The sequence below is a fragment of the Carcharodon carcharias genome, chromosome 26 (genome assembly GCF_017639515.1).
Source record: "Carcharodon carcharias isolate sCarCar2 chromosome 26, sCarCar2.pri, whole genome shotgun sequence".
In the NCBI taxonomy this organism is placed as follows: Eukaryota; Metazoa; Chordata; class Chondrichthyes; order Lamniformes; family Lamnidae; genus Carcharodon; species Carcharodon carcharias.
Window position 1 is genome coordinate 33,691,583 of NC_054492.1, and position 21,422 is coordinate 33,713,004.

General features: G+C 43.6%; 1 protein-coding gene across 1 annotated transcript in view; it reads left to right on the forward strand.

The window, feature by feature from the left end:
* Positions 1 to 21,422, forward strand: part of LOC121270001 (monoacylglycerol lipase ABHD2-like) — a 77,216-nt gene that overhangs the window by 23,595 nt on the left and 32,199 nt on the right. Inside the window, exons 4-6 of the mRNA XM_041175242.1 lie at positions 4,954 to 5,129; positions 6,105 to 6,272; positions 16,585 to 16,768. Coding sequence (XP_041031176.1) covers positions 4,954 to 5,129; positions 6,105 to 6,272; positions 16,585 to 16,768 — 528 coding nt within the window. The remainder of the gene's footprint in view (positions 1 to 4,953; positions 5,130 to 6,104; positions 6,273 to 16,584; positions 16,769 to 21,422) is intronic.

Consider the following 21,422-nt stretch of genomic DNA (forward strand, 5'->3'; position numbering starts at 1 on the left):
CAGCTTTCTGGAGGCCTCCATTTAGCCTGGGTATGGGTTCTGACATCTCCACTGGAGGCAGCTCCTCTGCGGAGGAAAGGAGAGATAGAATAAGGAGGTGGCCAGGAGTGGTCAATCAGTCTCCAGGGAAGCCACCTTCGGGAGGCCAGGCACAGAGCCTAGAGGTTGTCCAAGGTGGAAGGGCCGCAGGGTATACAAGCGGCAAAGCAGCTACCTCAATATGACTGAGGTGCAGTGCTGAAGGAGGCTCCATCTCTCAAGGGAGACAGTCAACTATATCTGTCAGATGATTGGCCCTGAGATCTCCCCTAACTGTGTGGGTGGACACCCTGTGCCAGTGGCTCTGAAGCTCACAGTTGCCCTCCACTTCTATGCCTCTGGCTCCTTCCAAGGCTTGGTGGGTGATCTTTACGGTGTCTCCCAATCAGCAGTCCACACTTGTCAAGCAGGTTACAGACGCTCTGTTCTGACGGGCATTGACCTTCATCCACTTCCGCTGCGACCAGGCAAGTCAGGCACAGCGAGCCAGAGGCTTCGCGGCCATTGCTGGCTTCCCCTGAGTCCAGGGTGCTATAGACTGTACACATGTGGCCATCAAGGCGCCAGCAGGTGAGCCTGGTGCCTTCATCAACAGGAAGGGCTTCCATTCCATGAACATGCAGATAGTGTGTGATCACAGGATGCAGATGCTGCAAGTTTGTGCAAGGTACCCAGGTAACTCCCACGATGCCTGCATCCCAGACACTCCCAGGTGACGGGGCTCTTCAGTGCTCTGGCTCAGCTGGATGGTTGGCTGGGGCGTGACGAGGGCTATCCCCTCCGAAGATGGCTCATGTCACGACTCCGCTGTCCAAGAACAGAAGCTGAGCAGTGGTACAATAGAAGCCAGGGCACCACCAAGGCTGTGGTGGAGAGAGCCATCGGTCTTCTCAAGATGTGCTTCCATTTCCTGGACCGCTCAGGTGGCGCACTCCAGTACCCCCCAGATCGCGTCTCTGTGATAGTGGTAGCATGATGTGCTCTGCACAATCTTGCGCTGGAAAGGGGGGATGCAGTTGACGATGAAGACCTTGATGCAGTGGATGAGGCTGCACATGATGAATCCAGCAGTGGCTCAGAGGATGAGGAAGCACAGGGCGATGATGAGGGGCAGCACGCCGGCCCACTACTGCACCAAGGAGGCAGGGACACCCGGGACAATTTAACCCAATGAACCTTCAGCTAGCTTCACATACATCGATCAGCAGGACCAGCATTGCCTGGTGCTTCCACACGTGTTACTTAAGTGTTAAATCTTCCAGCTCATCAGCTGCAACTAAGGGCTTAGTACAGAAACATCAATGTCCACTCAAACACTCATGAGATGTCTGTCAAAAATACAAATGCAGCACAAAGAAAGCACCCTCAGCCATGGTCAGAAAAGTGGACTTTATTCTGTCCAGCATAAAACAGAAACGTCTCTATGACGAGCGTAAGTATTTGTTCCCTAATCTAAGGCCAACACAAAATCACCAGTGACATACCCGTGGAGTGCCTAACGGGCCTTATGCTTTTGTTTGCGGGTGCTACGTCTAGATGCCGCCCCATTGCTCAGAGTGGCTTGTGAGACAGCCTGCTGACTCTGCTGTCCTGTTGGCCTTGATGACCTTGATGGGTGTCCTCTGGCCCATGGAGCCTGTGATGGCCCTGCCTGGGAGGGAGTGGCCAGTTCCAGAACTGGCACTTCCCCAGTTGTTGCAGCTTCAATGGATGCAACATTGACTGGCAGAGGGGTGGAGGAGCTGCTGCCCTCATCCGGAGTGCCCTGAGAGGAGCTTGCAGCGACGACAGGTAGCTGCTGCGCCAACGTGAGGTCACATTGGACCTTCCTGCTCACCACAGATGCATGGGCACCAAGCATTGACACTTGGTGCCCAGGACCTCTCCCACATTGGGAATGACCATCCATGGCCGTTACCACTGTGAGGGCTTGCAGGTCAGAGCGTAACCCAATCAGAAGAGCCTCCATCTGATCGAAGCCTCCCTCCATGAGAGTCGCCAGTCTCTCAATGGAGGAAGCGTGAAGCTCTGCCCTAAGGTTCATGCCTTCACTTGCACTTTGCCTGGACTCCTCCATCGCAGAGACCAACTGAAGTATACCCTCATGCAACCCTGCCAGATGCAAACGCGATTCCTGCCGCTTGTCCTGCAGCTGCTGCATTGGTGACATCTCCAGAGGCACATCATCAGTGCCGGACTCAGCATGTGCCTGGTCCCCTGCAGCCCTCCGGCTGCTGGTGCCATTGGCACTCTCTGTCCCTGCCATCTCCTCCAGCGATTGTGATGTGCCCTCTCCACTGTGACCTGGGACACTAGCCGACATTAAATTCCCCACTGAAGTGTTTGTGTCTGTGCTGGTGCCTGGCTGGCTGAAATTATGTGCCACAAGTTGCACGTCTTGGCCCTCAGGTGTGGAGGGGGGCCTCCGGTGTTGTTGGGTGCGGCCATGCGGTAGTGATGCTGAAATTAGCAAAAAGGACAGTGCATCAGTTAGCGTTCAGTCAGTAACACCTTTCAACCCTAATCCCCCCCCCCACCCTAAGTCACTCACCCTTCAAGACCCTGAGGAGATTGGTGGGGTGGAAAAGAGTCAAGAGGAAGCCCAAACATTAGACGTGCATGCAGACAGGCTGGTCAGATGGCCTCAGGAATGCCACATGGCATGTTATGTGCCATTGGAGTGGGAAGAGTGCAGAGGTACCTGACCTGGATGCATGCTGGCCTGGACAGTGGCGGTGCTGAGGAAACATTGCAAACACTTGCGACATTTGCCGTGGAGCACAGGAGTTTGACAGGTCACATTATTGACCTTCATACCATTATAAGGGGCATAGAATGGGTGGGCAGAAGGCAACATTTCCCCTTGGCAGGGATGAATAATGTGGTGGCGTTTACTTAAATTGAGCGCCATGAGGTTCACAGGTGAGGTGCTGAGGACCTTTTGGACAGAGTGATGTGGGACGCACTGGCTGAAAGGGTGGTGGAGGTACCAACCCCCCTAAGATGCAAAATGCCTTTGGCTGTGCAGCAGCGATGCCATGGCACGTTAGGCATGGGGATAGTGGTCACAAATGGGATAAGGCGACTTTGGAAGGTGCTGGAGATGAGCATCCTCAAGGGGACGGGGGACCTTTGTGTATGACCCACATGTCAGAGTGTCTCAGTCAGAGCAGTGTGGCAGCATTAACGATCGCAGCAACCATCAGTGGTTTAGATGGTGGGCAGACAGAGTGGATGGGACTATGGACCTCAAATACTGGCCACTGGACCCCAGCCTTACTGCCGCCCTGGCCGCCTGCCTCCTCCCCACTTCCATGGCCTGCTCCTCGAAGGTGATGAGGTGCTGGAGCAGGGCGTGCCCACCACCAGTCCTCTGGCGCTCCTTTTGATTGTGCTCAGTTTTTGCCTGCAGAACAGAGAAGAGGATTTATTGGGGCTGATCGCTCATGTACTCTGCACGCACATGCCGCACCCCAACTACAGAGGCCCATCTGAGGCCTCCCGCAGCTCCTAGTCCACACTATTGGTGATCAGTCCCCTGAAGATAGTACTGCTGGTCCCAATACCCTCCCCCAATAGCCACCTTGGACACATTTGGCGTCCATCACTTTGAATAACACACGGGTCTTAGCGCCCATGGCAAGGAGGCGCAACTAGGTGCGGCGCCGAGGCCAGCAGATGGCTCTTGGCCACGACACCTTGAGGCTCCCCTTCCACCATCTCATCACCATTAATATGACATGTGTTGGAGTTCTGAGTATGTGCCTAGCTGTCTCCCAGGTTGCCCCCCAGACTACTCAAATGCGACAAGCACTGACATATGCTGCGGGGAGAACTCATCTTCTCCTCAACCACTAAGGCTGATTAAGCATGGTCACTATCTGTTTGCCCACCCAGCATGTGCCAAATGCCCATTGCAGTAATGACACCAAGACGTGGGGGGGGGGGACTCAAATGGGTCAAATGGCCAAGGCGACATGGTACTTACCCTTTCAGAGCGCAGCAAATCATTGGATCGTTTGCGGCACTGTGTTCCTGTGCGCCGCACATCATCGTGGGCGTTTACTGTGTCACCCACCTCCCCTCACGACTGTCTGGTGACATGGGGGGCCCTCCTCCTCTCATCCTCCAGATACAAAATACCCTGACGGCTGGACACCTCTTGGAGGAGGAAGCAAGGCATGCATCAGAGAAACGAGGGGCACACTGGCTTCTTGCTGGCCCCTCCTGCAGCCTGCTCTCCACCCCCCCACCGCTCCTGCTGCTGTCCTCTGAGAGCAGCCTCTCTCTCTCTCTTCGAGGCTGCCTGCCCACTCTTTATATAGACTGCCGGTTCCCCATTGGAACCAGTGGTCTGAGTACGCCCACCTCCGCGACGATTTTCATGTTCTACATGGGAATCACTAACCCGCTGGGCAGGCCTTAATTGGACCGTCCGCACAAAATGGTGGTGCAGCCCGTTTCGGCGGTGGCAATCGGCTGCCCACCTGCCGCCGAGTCGGTCAGGCCCGCCTGCCCATCAAGGGCAAGATTCTGCCCCTAGCGTAACAGGAAGAAGAACCAGGGTAAAAGGTCAATTCAAAACTTAGGCAGTGGAAACTGAAGAAAAGCAAATATTAAAGTATGTGTGCAATGTTTTAGTGTTATTTTTGTAGGGCCCCTGCCAAGTTCCTTGTCACAGCTGCTGTGAATGGAGAGGGAGAGAATGTTAAAAATCTGATAGGATTATTAGAATCATTAGAGCTGCCTACAGCACACTCTCAGCTACAGAGGTCCCAGTCTTTGGTTTGGAGGGGAGACAGGAAGGAAAGGGATAAAGGTCTTACAAGTGGCGTGAGGAATAAAGCATTCTTAAAGTGACTTACTAGGACATAATATGTAACTAGTACTTTTGAAATCTGTTTTAATTAATAGATACATCCCACCCCTGATCTGGGGAAAGAGTGGACATGTACAGACTGCATTATATGGTAAAATGGGGCGTGTAAGCTCTCCTCATCCCTATGGTCTCCGCAAATATATCTCTATGCCTGATGGGGCAACTGCTACTTGGGATCTTTTTGAGCGTTTGGCAGAACATAACACTGGAGGTAAGTGAAACAACATTATGGTGAATGTAAATTTGAAGATTCGTTGCAATGAAGTTTTCTTGATATTGTCATCTTTTGTACATGGGTGTGAAGGCAGGAAGGTTCAATTTCTGGTCTATTTATTTAATTGACCTCTACAGCAGAAATGGCAAAGGCATTATGAAGCTCTCTGCAGAGCTGGGTTTGGAGAAAGTGAGGGGAAATTGGCATTGGTTTCTGCTCTTGTTTGCTATCCAGCAACTCTCTTCAAAGGTTCATGTGGGAACATTGAGTGAGGACAGTATTCAGCTCACTGTGCTGCAATCTACATGAAAATAGAATGTGCATGCTAGGCTGATTTACAGTGCTGTATAAGGCATTGGTCAGGCTCCATCTTGAGAACTGTCTATAATTCTGGTCACCCAATCAAAAGGATACAGAAGTTTCATAAAAGCAGGAAGTTAAATTTTATAAGGAAGATTTAGTGAAATTGGGCTTTTATGTTTTAGAAAAGTGGAGGTTGACATTACATTTGCAAGATTGCAAAGGGAATTGATGAGGTTGAAGGAGATCAATTGTTCATTGATGCAGGGTCTAATATCAAGAACACACATTAAAAGTTAAGAAGTTTTCTTTATTAATTCAAAGAACGTGAGCGCCGCTGGCAAGGTCAGCATTTATTACTCATAAATTGCCATTGAGAATTTAAGAGTATGAAGGGAAGTTGAGCAAAATATTTTCATTCAAAGGGTACTAGAATTGTGGAATTATTTACCAGTGAAGGGCATTGAAGTACAGTCCAAATGAGTTCTGGAGAAAGAACTTTGGAATTAAGGTGGTGTAGCTGAATGAGGTTGATTATGCCAAATGGCTTTCCTGATTTAAACAAGAATCTTCTCTTAAGAATTGAGACATTAGATAAAATGATTGTGAATTGATGCTTAAATGAAGTTCACTGTATTTATGTTAATGCTGCTATATTCCTATGTTTGCTAGATGATATTACTATGGTGATTTGCCCTGGGATAGCTAATCACAGTGAAAAACAGTATATACGAACATTTGTTGACTATGCCCAGAAGCATGGCTACCGATGTGCTGTTCTCAACCATCTTGGTGCATTGCCAAACATTGAGCTTACTTCTCCTCGTATGTTTACGTACGGTAAGGAAGTTTTCATTCTGAATTTTTGAGTAGGAGGAAAAGGTTTATTATACAGTGGTCATGAGTATATGATACAGTAATGGACATAGCTACAGGAGAATTACACAGTTTATGTAAAACAAACCTATCCTAATGTTCCATAACTGTAAGTAAATTTTCCATTTCAACAGAAGCTAGTTATCTCAGTCCTATTTCACTTCAACAGCAACAACTAATTGCATTTGTATAATTGCTTTAACATATTAAAGTGGCCCAAGCTACCTCTTGGGAGAGTAATCACCCTTGAGGCCATGGTAATGTTGTCACAGGCAGAGCCTTGGAAGAATGCCAGGTGCCACAACTTCAGACCAAGAGCTGATCCAGTCACCTGTTTGGTGACATGCAACCAGCTAGTGCTACTAGCAAAATAGACAGCATACATGTTTTCATACCTAGATCAACTCTGAGGGCATTTCAAAGTATGCCCCATTAAACCTTTGGGAGACTCTAATGGCTGCTTTCCTTCTATGATGATATTGGAGTAACCTTGAGGGAAGGAGGTTTAAAATAGCATCATTGTGTCTTCCCAATAGGTTTGTAGCTGAGTGGCAGAATTTCATGTGGCGAGAACTTTGTGTACTGGACAGAAGGTGCTATTGTCATGGTGTTATTTTTCCCACAGATTTAATATTAATTCCTATTTCTGTTACTCGGATTGTTCATAAAATAAACGTGCAATAAAAAAAATTGAAATAGTTTAACCTTTTCAATGGCTCTTTGCATTTGCCAGAAAGCCCACATTTTATTACAGTGCTAATACCATGTTTGCTTAACCCCTACACTGCAAAAATGGGGTTTGTAGTCCACAATGAAAGCACAGATAAGACTTATATGCCAAATTTATATGCCAAAGCTCTGTTTAATTTCTGGTAATGCTGTTCCAGTGCCAGTCCAATATGATTAAAATTTGCAGGTATATTTTCCATTTCTCAAGGAAAAATTAGTCTGTTGTGGATCTTTGCTCTTTGCTACTAAATCTGATTTGTTTGAATTCTTAAATTGAATTTTAAAAAGGAAACCTCCGCTTCTCTTCCCAGTTGATGGAACGATTCTTTCCCTTCTTTCCCCCCCTCACCCCACCCCAATGCCCCCTGCTGTAGTTCATGTTGGTACTCTTTTCTTCTTTTTCTTTCCAAACACTTTCCCCTGTCACCACTCCCCCCACCTCACCCCCACCACTACCATTCCCAGTTCCTACCTGCTACACGGACAAATCAATCACAGCTGCACATTGGGCAGAAATCCTGATTTTGCTGTTTTGTGCTGCACAGCAGGCTATGCAGCTCAATCCCTTGGCGTGGCAGCATTATTGGGTAGAAGCTTTGAGGAAAGGATTGTGAAGTGAAGCAGAGGCAATTTTTGGACAAGGAATGATTTGCTCAGATTCAGTGATTCTAAAACTCTGACCAGAATCTTCCATATCCTTGCCAATGGTTCAACTGGTAGCTTCCATTACAGTGCCAGGATATGCAGATCAGAAGTTCTAATGTTCCATCCCTATTCTGTGCTGGGTGAGATGATCTCAATGGGCAAATTGGTCTCTATCAATGCATTAGGCAAGGGAAGAAAATTAGCCAGGAGTCAAACCTGTTATCCTGGTGGAAAGTGCATGCCCTGAAAGTTTCTTGAGCGGTGGATTACAACTGTTCTGGCATTGCTATGGAGAATTGCACTGATCTCTCCCATGGTGGAATAATCTGCCTGTCCTCACTTGTTTAGGCTCATACTGTACATGGAGTGGTGCTTGAAGGAGGTACCAAGAGGTGTATCTTAGCAAGAGCACACTGAAGAGAGATGTGGACAAAAAACAGGGGAAAAAATGTGTGTATCATTTACATGAACTTGATTGTTAGTGTTCAGAGATCACCTTTGGATACTTAAGATAAGCAACACCTTCAGAGAGTTTATTATTGTGCTTTCTTATAGAAGGAGCTAGCGAACAGTAAGTATCAACCTTGGTTTGTGTTTGCTTCCTTTCTCAGTTGTTTTTTTCACTGGTTAGCCTCTTTACTTGGGAAGAATTCAGCTGGCTTTGTTTAACTTGCAGACAACACTTCTAGCAGCTGATGTGTGAAAAATAGCAACAGTTGAATGCAATTAAAAATAGTGTAACTCTTTCAAGTACAAACCCGTTTCCATCTGTTTTAGATGAAGTTACATTGTTTCATAGTTTGCCATTGTGAGATTTGAACTCTTGATCTTGGGGTTACAAACCCAGTACCATAACCACTTGGCTATTTAGGCCAAGCCTTAAAAAAAAGTGTAATGGAATATGATAAGACGAAGCAGCAAACTTACAGCCCATTTCTATGGTTCAGTGTCTTTCTATTATGTATGGAATCTTGCTACTCAACAAGGAGTCATTAATCCCCATCCACCACTACTCTCCTCAGTCTGGCTGAACTTGTTCTCACACTGAACAATTTCTCCTTTAACTCCTCTCACTTCCTCCAAATAAAAGGTGTGTCTATGGGTACCCGCATGGGCCCCAGCTATGCCTGTCTCTTTATGGGGTATGTGGAACGTTCCTTGTTCCAGTCCTACTCCGCCCCCTCCCAGAACACTTTCACTGGTACATCGATGATTACTTCGGTACTGCTTCATGCTCTCGTCGGGACCTGGAAAAGTTTATTAATTTTGCTTCCAATCTCCACCCCTCCATCATTTTCACATGGTCCATCTCTGACACTTCCCTTCTCTTCCTTGACCTCTCTGTCTCAATTTCTGGTGATAGACTGTCCACCAATATCCATTACAAGCCTACCAACTCCCACAGCTACCTCGACTACAGCTCCTCACACCCCGTTTCCTGTAAGGACTCCATCCCATTCTCTCAGTTCCTTCACCTCCATCGCATCTGTTCTGATGATGCTACCTTCAAAAACAGTTCCTCTTACATGTCCTCCTTCTTCCTTAACCGAGGTTTTCCACCCACAGTCGTTGACAGGGCCCTCAACTGTGTCCAGCCCATCTCCCGCGCATCTGCCCTCACGCCTTCTCCTCCTTCCCAGAAACATGATAGGGTCCCCCTTATCCTCACTTATCACCCCATCAGCCTCCACATTCAAACTATCATCCTCCGCTATTTCCGCAAACTGCAGCATGATGCCACCACCAAACACATCTTCCCTTCCCCCCCCCCCCCCCCCCCACCGCGGCTTTCCGTAGGGATCATTTCCTCCAGGACACCCTGGTCCACTCCTCCATCACCCCCTACTCCTCCTCCCATGGCACCTCCCCATGCAAACACAGAAGATGCAACACCTGCCCCTTCACTTCCTCTCTCACAGTCCAAGGGCCCAAACACTCCTTTCAAGTGAAGCAGCATTTCACTTGCACTTCCCTCAACTTAGTCTACTGCATTCGTTGCTCCCAATGTGGTTTCCTTTCCATTGGAGAGACCAAAAGCAGACTGGGTGATCGCTTTGCAGAACACCTTCAGTCTGTCCGCAAGCATTACCCAGACCTCCCTGTCGCTTGCCATTTCAACACTTCACCCTGCCCTCTTGCACTCTTGCCCACATGTCTGTCCTTGGCTTGCTGCATTGTTCCAGTGAAGCTCAACACAAACTGGAGGAACAGCACCTCATCTTCCGACTAGGCACTTTACAGCCTTCCGGACTGAATATTGAATTCAACAATTTTAGATCTTGAATCTCTCCTCCATCCCCACCCCCTTCCCGTTTCTTCCTCCTCCTTTTTGTTTTTCCAATAATTTATATAGATTTTTTCTTTTCCCACCTATTTCCATTATTTTTAAATGTATTTCCACCATTGTTTATTTCTACCTTTTAGTATTCCCTCACCCCCACTAGAGCTATCTGTACCTTATCTGTCCTGTCCTATACTCTTAATTAGCGCATTCCTTTAGATAATATCACCACCTTCAACACCTCTTTGTTCTTTTGTCTGTGACAGCTTTTGGTTATCTCCACCTATCACTGGCTGCTTGTCCCAACAAACCACCGCCCTCCCCCAAAACCAGCTTATAATTCACCCCTTTCCTAATTTTACTTAGTTGTGTTGAAGGGTCATGAGGACTCAAAACGTCAACTACTCTTCTCCCCCGATGCTGCCAGACCTGCTGAGTTTTTCCAGGTATTTCTGTTTCTGTTTTTGTTTTGGATTTCCAGCATCCACAGTTTTTAGTTTTTATCTAAGGAGTCATTAATGCTTTCTGATGGAGAGAAGTTGACAAAAGCGCTGGCAATATTTCATTTTCCTAAAGGTTGTATTCATCTTTTCAAGATTGCCAGGTTGGAGATGACCCATAGTATTTATACCTGATGCTGCTCCTAACTGTGTTGCATGTGTTCTGGTAGTTGAGTTTCTATTTAAATCAGCGTGGATTTCACAGAAGTGTTGGTCTTCCCTGCTGTAACTTTGTTTCAGAGTTCCGTATGAAACTGAAAAAAAAATTCCTCTTTAAGAAGCTTTGTATTAAATCACCAGGCTAGTGATGCTCAAATAGAGATCAGTGATCATCACTGTATGTCTTTTTCTCGTTTGTTGTTACTGATAGTGGTTAAGATACTGGAGATCAGAGGCAATTGAAGATCTGGTGACAACTCCCAGAAAAATATAGGTGTCTGATACCATTGGTTATCCAGAGATCGCCAGCTTCATATTTGAATACTGGTGATTAGGGGCAGGGTGGAGAGTTGATGCCACTGTTGACAATGCCCCTTTCCATTAGAAAACTCTCTTTAGAAGCCCCAATCTATCAAGACATGAATCCTGCAGCACATGGGGCTTTTTTCCTCCCTGCCACAATAGTAAAGGTGTTTCCACAACCTATCTCAATCTTCCTTGTTTATATTTTATTGATGGGTGTTGCACCTATGAACTTATTTTGTTCTGCATGTTCTTAATCCTCCTTTGCATTCTCATTGTTAAAATTAAGACTTATTGCAGCAAACTAATCTGCTGCTCCAATTTTAGGCTTTCCCAGAAGAATGCCTTCATCTTCCTATAATCCTATCCTATTTTATAATCTCCAGGCTTTTGAAGTCCAAAGATTGGTTGCTAGCGCGAAAGTAGGGAGTTTGAAAACTGAAGACGAAGACTGGACTTCAGGAAACATAACTATAATACAGTTTTGGAAAGAGCATATGGTTACACATTTTGAGAGGAAAATAAGGACTGGAAATGAAAGGGTGTAAACAGCAAGAAATCTAGAGGTTGAAAGACAAAATTCCTCGAGTGCAATTGGAGGTGCATTGAACCATAGGTAGCATTTTAGATTTTATAAATCAGGTATACAATTCAAGAAGAGCAAGATGATGCTAAATTTGCACATGGCAGTCATTAGGCCTGATGATATTGTGCAGTTTTGAGGAATGTATTATAGAAAATGCACTAAAATTATAGTGAGTGTTCAACATAAATTTGTCAGGGTGACATTTGGGTTGAGGAGAGACTTGAGATACTGGGACTAATTCTATTGCAATAAAATCTAAGAGGTGATTTAATAAAGGTGTTTTCAAAAAGGATTTTATAGTTAAATAGATAGAACTTTTGCATCTTTTCAAGTATTAATAAATATTCGCATTATTGGAAGTTAATGGGAAATAGGGAGAAAGCAAATGAAACATTTGTTTAGGATTGTCTAGAAAGCTGGCAAGATTACATGACTTCCTACTGTGCTGTGAGCTTTCATGATACCTACTACTTACCTCTTTTCCCTTTCTACCTCTGCAATCTTGTTTATGTCCTGCATTCTGATCCTTTGGCTTCTCACCTCAGCTTCTCATTTTATTTTTTTTAACAACATAGTTTAACTCCAAAAGTTGATCATGCTGCATAACAATCTCACTTTAAACAGTGGGCTGTTATAGTTTGAAATTTTTTCATTTGTGGTAAATGACCAATGTTGATTGCAAGTAGGTTACAATTGCAAAAAGGTCATGATATTATGAATGCAAGTGCTTTGTGTTTCTGGAAGGAATCGGGGATGTGGTTACTGCCAAATTTGATCTCATCTGAGACCTGTGCTACATATATGCTGGTGCAAACTGAAATATGAATTGTCTTTATAAGGTGCATGGTCACCAAGGGAAAACTGAGGACCCTTTTTGTTAAACTTCAACCTATGCATCAATAGTGCATGAAAAACCAATCTACAACAGCACCTTCCATACTTGTGATCTCTACTGCCTAGAAAAACAAGGGCAGCAAGTGAAAGGGAACACCACCTGCAAGTTCCCCTCCAAGTCACACACCGCCCTGACTTTGAAATATCACCATTTGTTCATCACTGAGTAAAAATCCTGGATGTGCTATACACTGTATTTGTCAGCTGCCCCTTGATTCAAGAATGATATCTACTGAGTCGCGAGTTTCTGCATGCGTCTTCATGTGATTGAACAGGCCAATTCTCAACCCGCGGATCTTGGCACACGGAGCAGGACGTCCCTCAAGGTAGTGGGATCTGGAGTGCAAGATTTGTTTCCTTTTCTTTCCTTCTCTGCCACTACTCTGCCTCATCCTGAAGACGTTGGAACTCGAAGCATGATGCAGTTATTGTCATTCTGAATGATTGGTATCAAGCTCTTCCCAGTTGTTTAAGTTCAGTGTTGCCGCACTTCAAGGAGAGCTTGATGGTGACATTGAAGTGTTTTCTTTGTCCTCCTCAAGAATGTTGACCATTCAAAAGTTGAAAGAAAAAGACTTGGTGGAGGAGACAGTTTGCAGCCATCCAGACAGTGCCCAATCTATCAAAGTTAATTTTGCAGGAGTTTGTGGACCTGGCTGCAAGAAGGACATTAGTGTTTGTTCAACGGTCCTTCCGTTGAGTGTGGAGGATGCAGCAGAGGCATTGCTGGTGGAATTTCTCTACCCTGCACAACACTGCAGCAGCTCAAGAAGGAAGCTCACCACTGCCTTCTCAAGGGCAGTTAAGGATGGACAATAAATGCTAGCCTTACGAGTGATGTCCACATCTCATAAATGTTTTTAAAAGGAAAAACACTGTTTCCTAGGCTTTTGACAACCGTGGAGATCCAAGATCAATTGAATCCTCCGTGCCACTGGAGGTGTAGTTTGTCAGGTGCTGGAGCTATCTGATTACAGTGCTTCTACTATTGGCAATACTTCATCAGTTGAAAAGCTCCTACGGTTTCACATCTGTTTGAACTTTGTTTTGACGCTGAGTTTAACTATTCAAAGATTTAACATTAATCAATCGTTCAAGTTTCATCCCATTTGTTTTTAGTCTTCAAGTACATTTTTTAATGCTACTGCCAGGGCCAACTTGATGTCTGAACAATATTATTACTAAGATCAGTGTTCAGCTGTGTATTATTTCTTAATCAAATGGATAATAACTGCTAGCAATGAACTGGCCTAAAATATTAACATGGACATGGAGCATAGCAGAATGGAATTGTAATGCTGTATCTCTTATGGATGTAGCATATTTAATTTCTACTTTGTTTGCTGCAGATATTTCTGCATTTCAAAGTCCTGTTAGCTTCTTTTGTTTCTTGGAAGTTATTTAATACTTTTTCCTGCTTTATAAAAATAAAAATTAACATTTCATTAGCTCGCTCATGCATTGTCCAGATTAATTTAACCAAATGCTAATCAAATATCTCTTAACAGCTGAATAATTGTATTGATGTAGTTTTATTATGATCAATGTACCTCTTCTGATTAGAGTTGGGGAAGAGAAGTCCCGTTTCTGAAGTTACAATGCAATTCCAATAAGGGTATTCTGCCCGCTCCCAATAACTTCTCATTTTCAGATATTTTAACTCTTGGCTCCATACCATCCCTATCCCACAAAAGTGCACTGATTTCCATTACAGTCAGCAGAGCAGCCAAGTGTAAATTTTTGTCGTCTAACATAATGCTGATGGAAGAGCATAAGACTAAATAAAATGATAATTCTTAAATCAAGGTTAGCAGTTGTGAACACATTGCACTTAGCACACACCCAACTGTTTTTAAATTCTATGTTACAAAGCTTGCAGATAATTGTAAGATTCTGATATAAACTACAAAGCCTTGGATAGTTTGCCATCAGAACCTCTTAATTTTGTTACAAATTTAGAACACATGCCCATTTCATTTACTAATTTTTCTTGTAGCAAATTATATTTTGTATAGCTCTTCAGTCACTGTGACTGTCAACTACACTCCTTTCAAGAATTGCTACTTTGATAAGGACTGGTCATTTGTGAAATTGCAACATCAAAGGTAGACTTGGAAGAGATGGAAAGAAATTGGGCACAAAAGTACATGTGTGTTCTGAATACATTCCCCTACCCCAGTGTTTGATGAACCTAATCCCTACAGGCCTGGTGCACCCAAACATTCCTTTTTCCAATACATAGGTAATGGCTGAATAGCCTTGATTCTCCTGCAATAGTTCAGAGTGCCTCTTATTGCTATGGGGGATGGGACTGAAGCTGTAATCATAAATTTTCTTAGTAATTCCTTTCCACAATGTCAGTTGAATGCTTTGGTAGTAAGTCACTTGCTAAAGAAAGGGCACTTGAGGGTGTTATGTACTTGGTTCCTCCTCCCTGCACTTCACTGATTTTTAAAAATAATCAAGACTCACATTGCACCATCTCAGATTCTGCACTTTTTTAGAACTCAAAGTTTTGGAACTCTATCTATTTTAGCCTTCCCTTCCTCTAATTATCAAGTTTTCAAATCTCAACAATTGAAATGGCATTTGATTCCCCCCTTTATCTCCTACTCTGGTGCCCTGCTCCAAGTGCCTTGACTGGGTTCTAAGTCCTTTTTTAAAATGACCAGATTATCTAGTTGAGAAGTGTTCATGAGTCGAGGGAACTCTTTTTGTATTATTTCTGCAAGACAAGTTGTCCCTAATCAAATTATTGCGTTCATATACAGGGAAATATATTAGCTTAATTGGTCGTACTATCACCTCTGGGTCAAAGCAGCAATCCTATTCTTTAAATATGATGATAAACTGAATTCCCATTTTCCTGTTTGGGTGGAGGATAAAGATGTGTATGGGGAAAAGATGACATTGGGGTTGTTCTGTATGGATGAACTAAAATAAACCAAACGGCCATCTCCATTTTGAGATTCCTTGACAGTATTTGATGAAGAACAGGGAGATTTCCAGCACCCCTTTCAAGTTTCATATATATTCTCAACACATATCACTGAAACAAATTGGCACCTCAATGCTTTGTAAGGTATTGGTGATACTAAATAACTATTGTTTTTACCCATACAATGATCACAGCACTCTTAAAGTAATTCACTCTGTGAATCACTTCTGTTTATTATCAGTGATGTGATCAGACACTCTCAGTGCAAGCCTGCCCAGCTGTCTTTCATGCAGACTTCTGGAAATTCTGTTAATCTGTTTTGTATGTCCACTCTGAAATTGGAAAGGCACACTCGAGCAAAGACTTTCTGAAGTATTCAAACAAAGGGTTTGTGCTTGTTTAATATCTTTCCCTTTGAATGTGTATCTTTAAAATGTTGTTTGTTTTCTTTTTAAGTCTTTTTAAAGTTAACAGTTTCTATTGCACTAACACAAGGGTGACAAAATTGTGGCATAATGACAGGTGTGCTGTTCATGACTGGAAGGAAGTATATGCACAACTTGCCTGCAGTGGGTTGTCAAGAGTTTTTTTGTTTTACATTCACATTTTAACATTTACATATGTGTGGGTATCAGTTGACTAGATGGTTAGAGTGTGGTGCAGAATTATGCCAGTGGCCATTGGCACAATTATAATAGTTTCTATAGAATGTGCACTTGTCTAAACTGCAAACCTGCCTGTTCTCAACAGCACAGCCTGCATCTGGAGTAAGAAATCTTTGAATTCCAGAATAGGTTGACCTATTACTGACAGGGAAAATATTTGCTCAGAATTAATGTGGATACAATCTGGTCTGCATTACTAGGGCATGCTGTGTGCAGCTTCCAAAATTGAAAGATCGAAGCTGCTTCTGGTGGGTTTTTTTTTCTGGTGGTTTGTTTTTTTGTCACCTGAAGTAAGTGGACTCAAAAGCCCCATAAGTGGATTCCTAACTCAAGCAGTATTATAATTCTGACAATTAATGGGCTTCCTTAAATGTATATGTTTCTAACTTGTTTCAGAATACTACTTGCACCTCTCAGTTGGTCAGATTGCTGGGACCCAGGTGGTAGAATCTATAGAAGAGCTCAGATGGAATAGAATTAATGTCGGTTTAAGTGTTAGTACAAATTGTTTTAAAATCTGTTTTCCCTTCAGTCATTTTGGTGCTTTGAAAGTTAACTGGTATTTTTTTTATATAGGTTGTACTTGGGAGTTTGGCGCCATGGTAAATTACATAAAGAAAACCTTCCCTCAGACCCAGCTGGTTGTCGTGGGCTTCAGTCTGGGTGGAAACATTGTTTGCAAATACCTTGGAGAGAATCGAGCAAACCAGGAGAAGGTGCTTTGTTGCATCAGTGTCTGTCAAGGCTACAGTGCGCTGCGGTAAGTTGTTTTAAAATGAAGCGTGCACACATATTCGTTCCAGTGTGCAATAAAATTTAGCTTGAAATGCTCAATTGAATTCAGTGAGGCTAAATGTACCATATAGTGTAATGCTGAGCCAAACAGACCAGATGTTTTCCGGTACAATGCCCAATTGTTCAGGGAAGACAGCATTTGGACTGCTACAGTTGGCTTCAGTGGTCTATGACTGGAGAATACTAACAACATGTATACAACACCTTTAACATAATAAAACATTATTATACAAACGTGTAATTACATAAGTGTGAGGTGATGCACTTGGGCAGGACAAGCAAGGCACGGGAATACACAATGAATGGTAGGACCCTGGGAAGTACCAAGGATCAGAGAGACCTTGGTGTGCATGTCCACTGGTCCCTTAAGGTAGCGGGACAGGTAGATAAGGTGGTTAAGAAGGCATATGGGATGCTTGCCTTTATTAGCCGAGGCATAGAATATAAGAGCAGGGAGGTTATGCCGGAGCTGTATAAAACGCTGGTTAGGCCACAGCTAGAGTATCGCGTGCAGTTCTGGAATCTGCATTATAGGAAGGATGTGATACACTAGAGGGAGTGCAGAGGAGATTTACCAGGATGTTGCCTGGGCTAGAGAGTTTTAGTTATGAGGAGAGATTGGATAGACTGGGGTTATTTTCCCTGGAGCAGAGGCAATTGAGGGGGGACATGATTGAGGTGTATAAAATTATGAGGGGCATGGGTAGGGTAGACAGGAAGGAATTTTTTCCCTTAGTGGAGGGATCAATAACCAGGGGGCATAGATTTAAGTTAAGGGGCAGGAGGCTTAGAGGGGATGTGAGGAAGAATTTTTTCACCCAGAGGGTGGTGGGAATCTGGAACTCACTGCCTGAAAGGGTGGTAGAGGCAGAAACTCTCATAACATTTAAGAAGTATTTGGATATGCACGTGCGATGCCATGGCATACAAGACTATGGGCCTACTGCTGGAAAATGGGATTAGAATAGTTAGGTACTTGTTTGACTGGCGCAGACTCGATGGGCCGAAGGACCTTTGTCTGTGCTGTAGACCTCTATGACACTATGACTCTAAATGGTAGAGTTATAGAAAAACAAAATTTGGCGCCAAGCCTCATGATGTATTGGGGCAAATGGCCAAAGGTTTGTCAAAGAGATAGGTTTAAAGGAATATCATAAAGGAGAAGAGGGAGCGAATTCCAAAGCTCAGAGCCTTGGCAGCTGAAGGCACAGCCATCAGTGGTGGAGAGTTAAAATCGGGGGTGTGTGTGAGAAGCTAGCACCCGAAATTAGCAGGTATCTTGGAGGGTTGTACAGCTGGAAGAAATTGGAGATGGGGAGGGATGAAGCCATGGAGGGGTTTGTAAACAAGGATGAGAATTTTAATATCAAATATTGCTGGTCTGGGAGTTTATATGTCAGTGAGCACAAGTTGATGGGTAAAGGTGTCAGGATATGGGTAGCAAAGTTTTGTATGACCTCAAGTTTACGAAGGATAAAATGTGAAAGACTACTTAGGAGTGCATTAGAAAAGTCAAGACTAGAGGTCTGAAAAACATATGGGTCAAGGTTTCAGTAGCAGATGAACTAAGGTTGGGGAGTGTTAGCAATATCACAGAGGTGGAAATAGATGGTCCTAGTGTGCAGCTAGAATTGGGGGTCAAATGTGAGATCAGGGTTGCAAACAGTGGTTCAGCTTCACACAATTGCCAAGAAGAGGGATAGAATCGTTTGAACATAAATTATAGCAGGTACCAAAGATGATGGCTTTGTGTTCCTAATATTTAGTTTAAGGAAATCTCTGCTCATCTCACCTCAGACAAGAGGTTTTGACAATTTAAAAGACAGTGGAGGGGTTGAAAGATGTGGTGAGGTGGAGCTGGTGTTATCAGCATGCATATGCAAACTAACTTTTTGGATGATGTTGCTGGGCAATAGCATGTATTAGAGAAGCAGGAGGGAGCCACAGATCCTTGGGGGACACCAGCGAGTAAGAAAATATCCTGTGCAGGTGATTCTCTGGCTATTGCTGAATAGATAAGAATGGAAGAAAACCAAACAAACCACCTCTCTGTAACATGACTCAACAGACAGTGGCTAAGGATGTCAGGGAAGGAAAAGGTCAGGGCTCACAATTTTGAATAGCAAGCTTACACTTGTGTTTAAGGCAAGGCATAATGAATGGTGCTTTACAGAAGGAACCATATGACTTCCAGCACTCTGGGAATACACCCCCATCCCTTCAAGAGAGGGAAAACAAAAATCGTTTTAAGATGCATGTGTTTCTCATAGGAATCCGAATTTCATATAAATTGTTAAACGTGAATAACTCCTGCCTTAAAGTTGTAATTTTTTAATTCTTTCAAGGCATGTGTGCATTACTGGCTAGGCCAGCATTTATTGTCTATCCCTAATTGCCCTAGCGAAGGTAGTGGTGAGCTACCTTCTTGAACCGCTGCAGTCCATGTGGTGTTAGGCACACCCACAGTGCTGTTAGGAAGAGACTTCCAGGATTTTGACCAGAGATAATGAAGGAACAGCAATATAGTTCCAAGTCAGGATGGTGAGAGGCTTGGAGCGTACCTTGCAGTGGTGGTGTTCCCATGCATCTGCTGCCCTTGTCCTGTGAGGTGATGAAGATTTGGAAGGTGTTATTGAAGGAGGTCAGTTGCTGCAGTGCATCCTGTAGATGGTACACACTGCTGGCACTGTGTGTTGGTGGTGGAGGGAGTGAATGTTGAAGGTGGTGAATGGGGTACTAATCAAGCGGGCTACTTTGTCCTGGATGGTGTTGAGCTTCACTCATCCAGGCAAGTATAAAGCATTCCGTCACATTCCTGACTTGTGCATTGATGCTTCGTGCATCAATTGTTCCAGAAATGTATCAATTAATTTTGAAGAGCAAGTTACAAAAAAGATACAGACGCCAATTCAAAAATGTTAATGTTAATTGCCCTATCTCTCATGCTGTGTTAGATCCATTTTTTACATTACGTTTTGCTCTGTAAATAAAATCACTGTTTGTAATCGCGAGCAAGCAAAGCATGGTGTATCAAAGGTTCTGGTAAATCAAAGAACTGGAGTTAAAGAGAGTATATCTAGTGGGCCTTATGCACTTAGTACTAAGTTAAAGACTTTATATTACAGATTAGATAATGTAGTAGAACCTCAGATAAGAATACAGAAGTTAAGAATTAACTCATCAATCTAGGACAGAAATGGAACACATATATGATTTCTGCATTTCTCATTTGGTTTTATATTTTAGTACAAGTACATTGTACTATACTTTTTGTTTTGAGAACCTTGGTAGAAAGCTAAAGACTATTTTATAGGATACACCAAGTGAAAAGAATAGAGAAGATAGGGTGAGTCAGAAAGTGTTGGCAAGCTTGAGTTTTGAGCAAGTTGATAGAGGAAACCAAGGGCAGTGAGGAGTTTTATGGCTCAAAGTCCCAACACAATGTGTTGTGAGCTCAATGGTGTGATAATTTTAATACAGCATTTTGACAAACTCTATAGAGACAGATAACTTCTTAAAAAAAAGGTTCAAACTTCCAGTTATTAGCTGAAAGAATGACCTGACAAGCTTTCACGTTTTAAAACTTTTACCCTAACAAATGACTTTGAAACACAACGGTATTTTCTTTTTGTAAGCAATTTATACTTTATCTACAAATTGACGTTCCCCTTGTGTACTTATCACTCATTGCACTCTCCACAGAATTAGACTTTTTAGCAAACAGTCCACAGTTGCTCTTGGTTTTTAGTGGGTTCCTGTATCCTCACTTTGCCCCAATAGTAATCCACCTTAAAGCCTGTTCTGATAATCATTCTTTCCCCTGGCCAGAACAAATCTGTGAGAAACAATAGAAGACTGCAGAAAACGTCTCTTCAACCAGAGACTAACCCCCTTCCACATCATGCTGTGGTAGCCTGAAAAACCAAGTGGCCTTTCTCTCTGCTGGCCATACAACGGTTGCTGTCTGTGATATTCATTGATTTATAAGGAAGCCTGTAACCTGATCTCAAAGTGGTTTCCACTTCCCTCTTTCCCCATGGCAGCGTGACACACATTAACCTTGCATTCAAGTAGAACTGTTAATTAGTTATCATTGACCTCCATTTACTTGTTAGAAGAAAGGAAATTGATGATTTACAGCACAACTGTTTACAGCCTGATAACCTACAGCTATTTTCTGAGACCTTAGAAAACGCAGGGTCTGCTCATGGTAAACTCAGACTGCTACATGGTCTCCAAGCATAAATATGTTGCATCTTCTCAGCAAAAACAACCTGGACCCTCCTTTGATCTCTAACAATCAAACACCTAAGGACTATTGTCAGACAGGCTTGAGAACAGATTGAATGGCCCCCTTCATTTACCCTAAATTAAAAGTTACAGTCCCAAAATATAATAATTCTATAAACCTCCTGATTGTAACAATATAGGGATGACAAAGTCCAATAGGATGTTGGGGGTGTGGGGGAGTTTCCACAGTAAACCTTTTCTAGTCATCAGGGAAATTTCACTTTAAAATCTGTTAGTTCAGAATACTGTTCTGCAGACTCAAGGTCTTTTTAAGGTTTGTTGGGTATTTCTGAAATTTGCAGTTATTTAATTTGTAGTTCAAGTTGTCC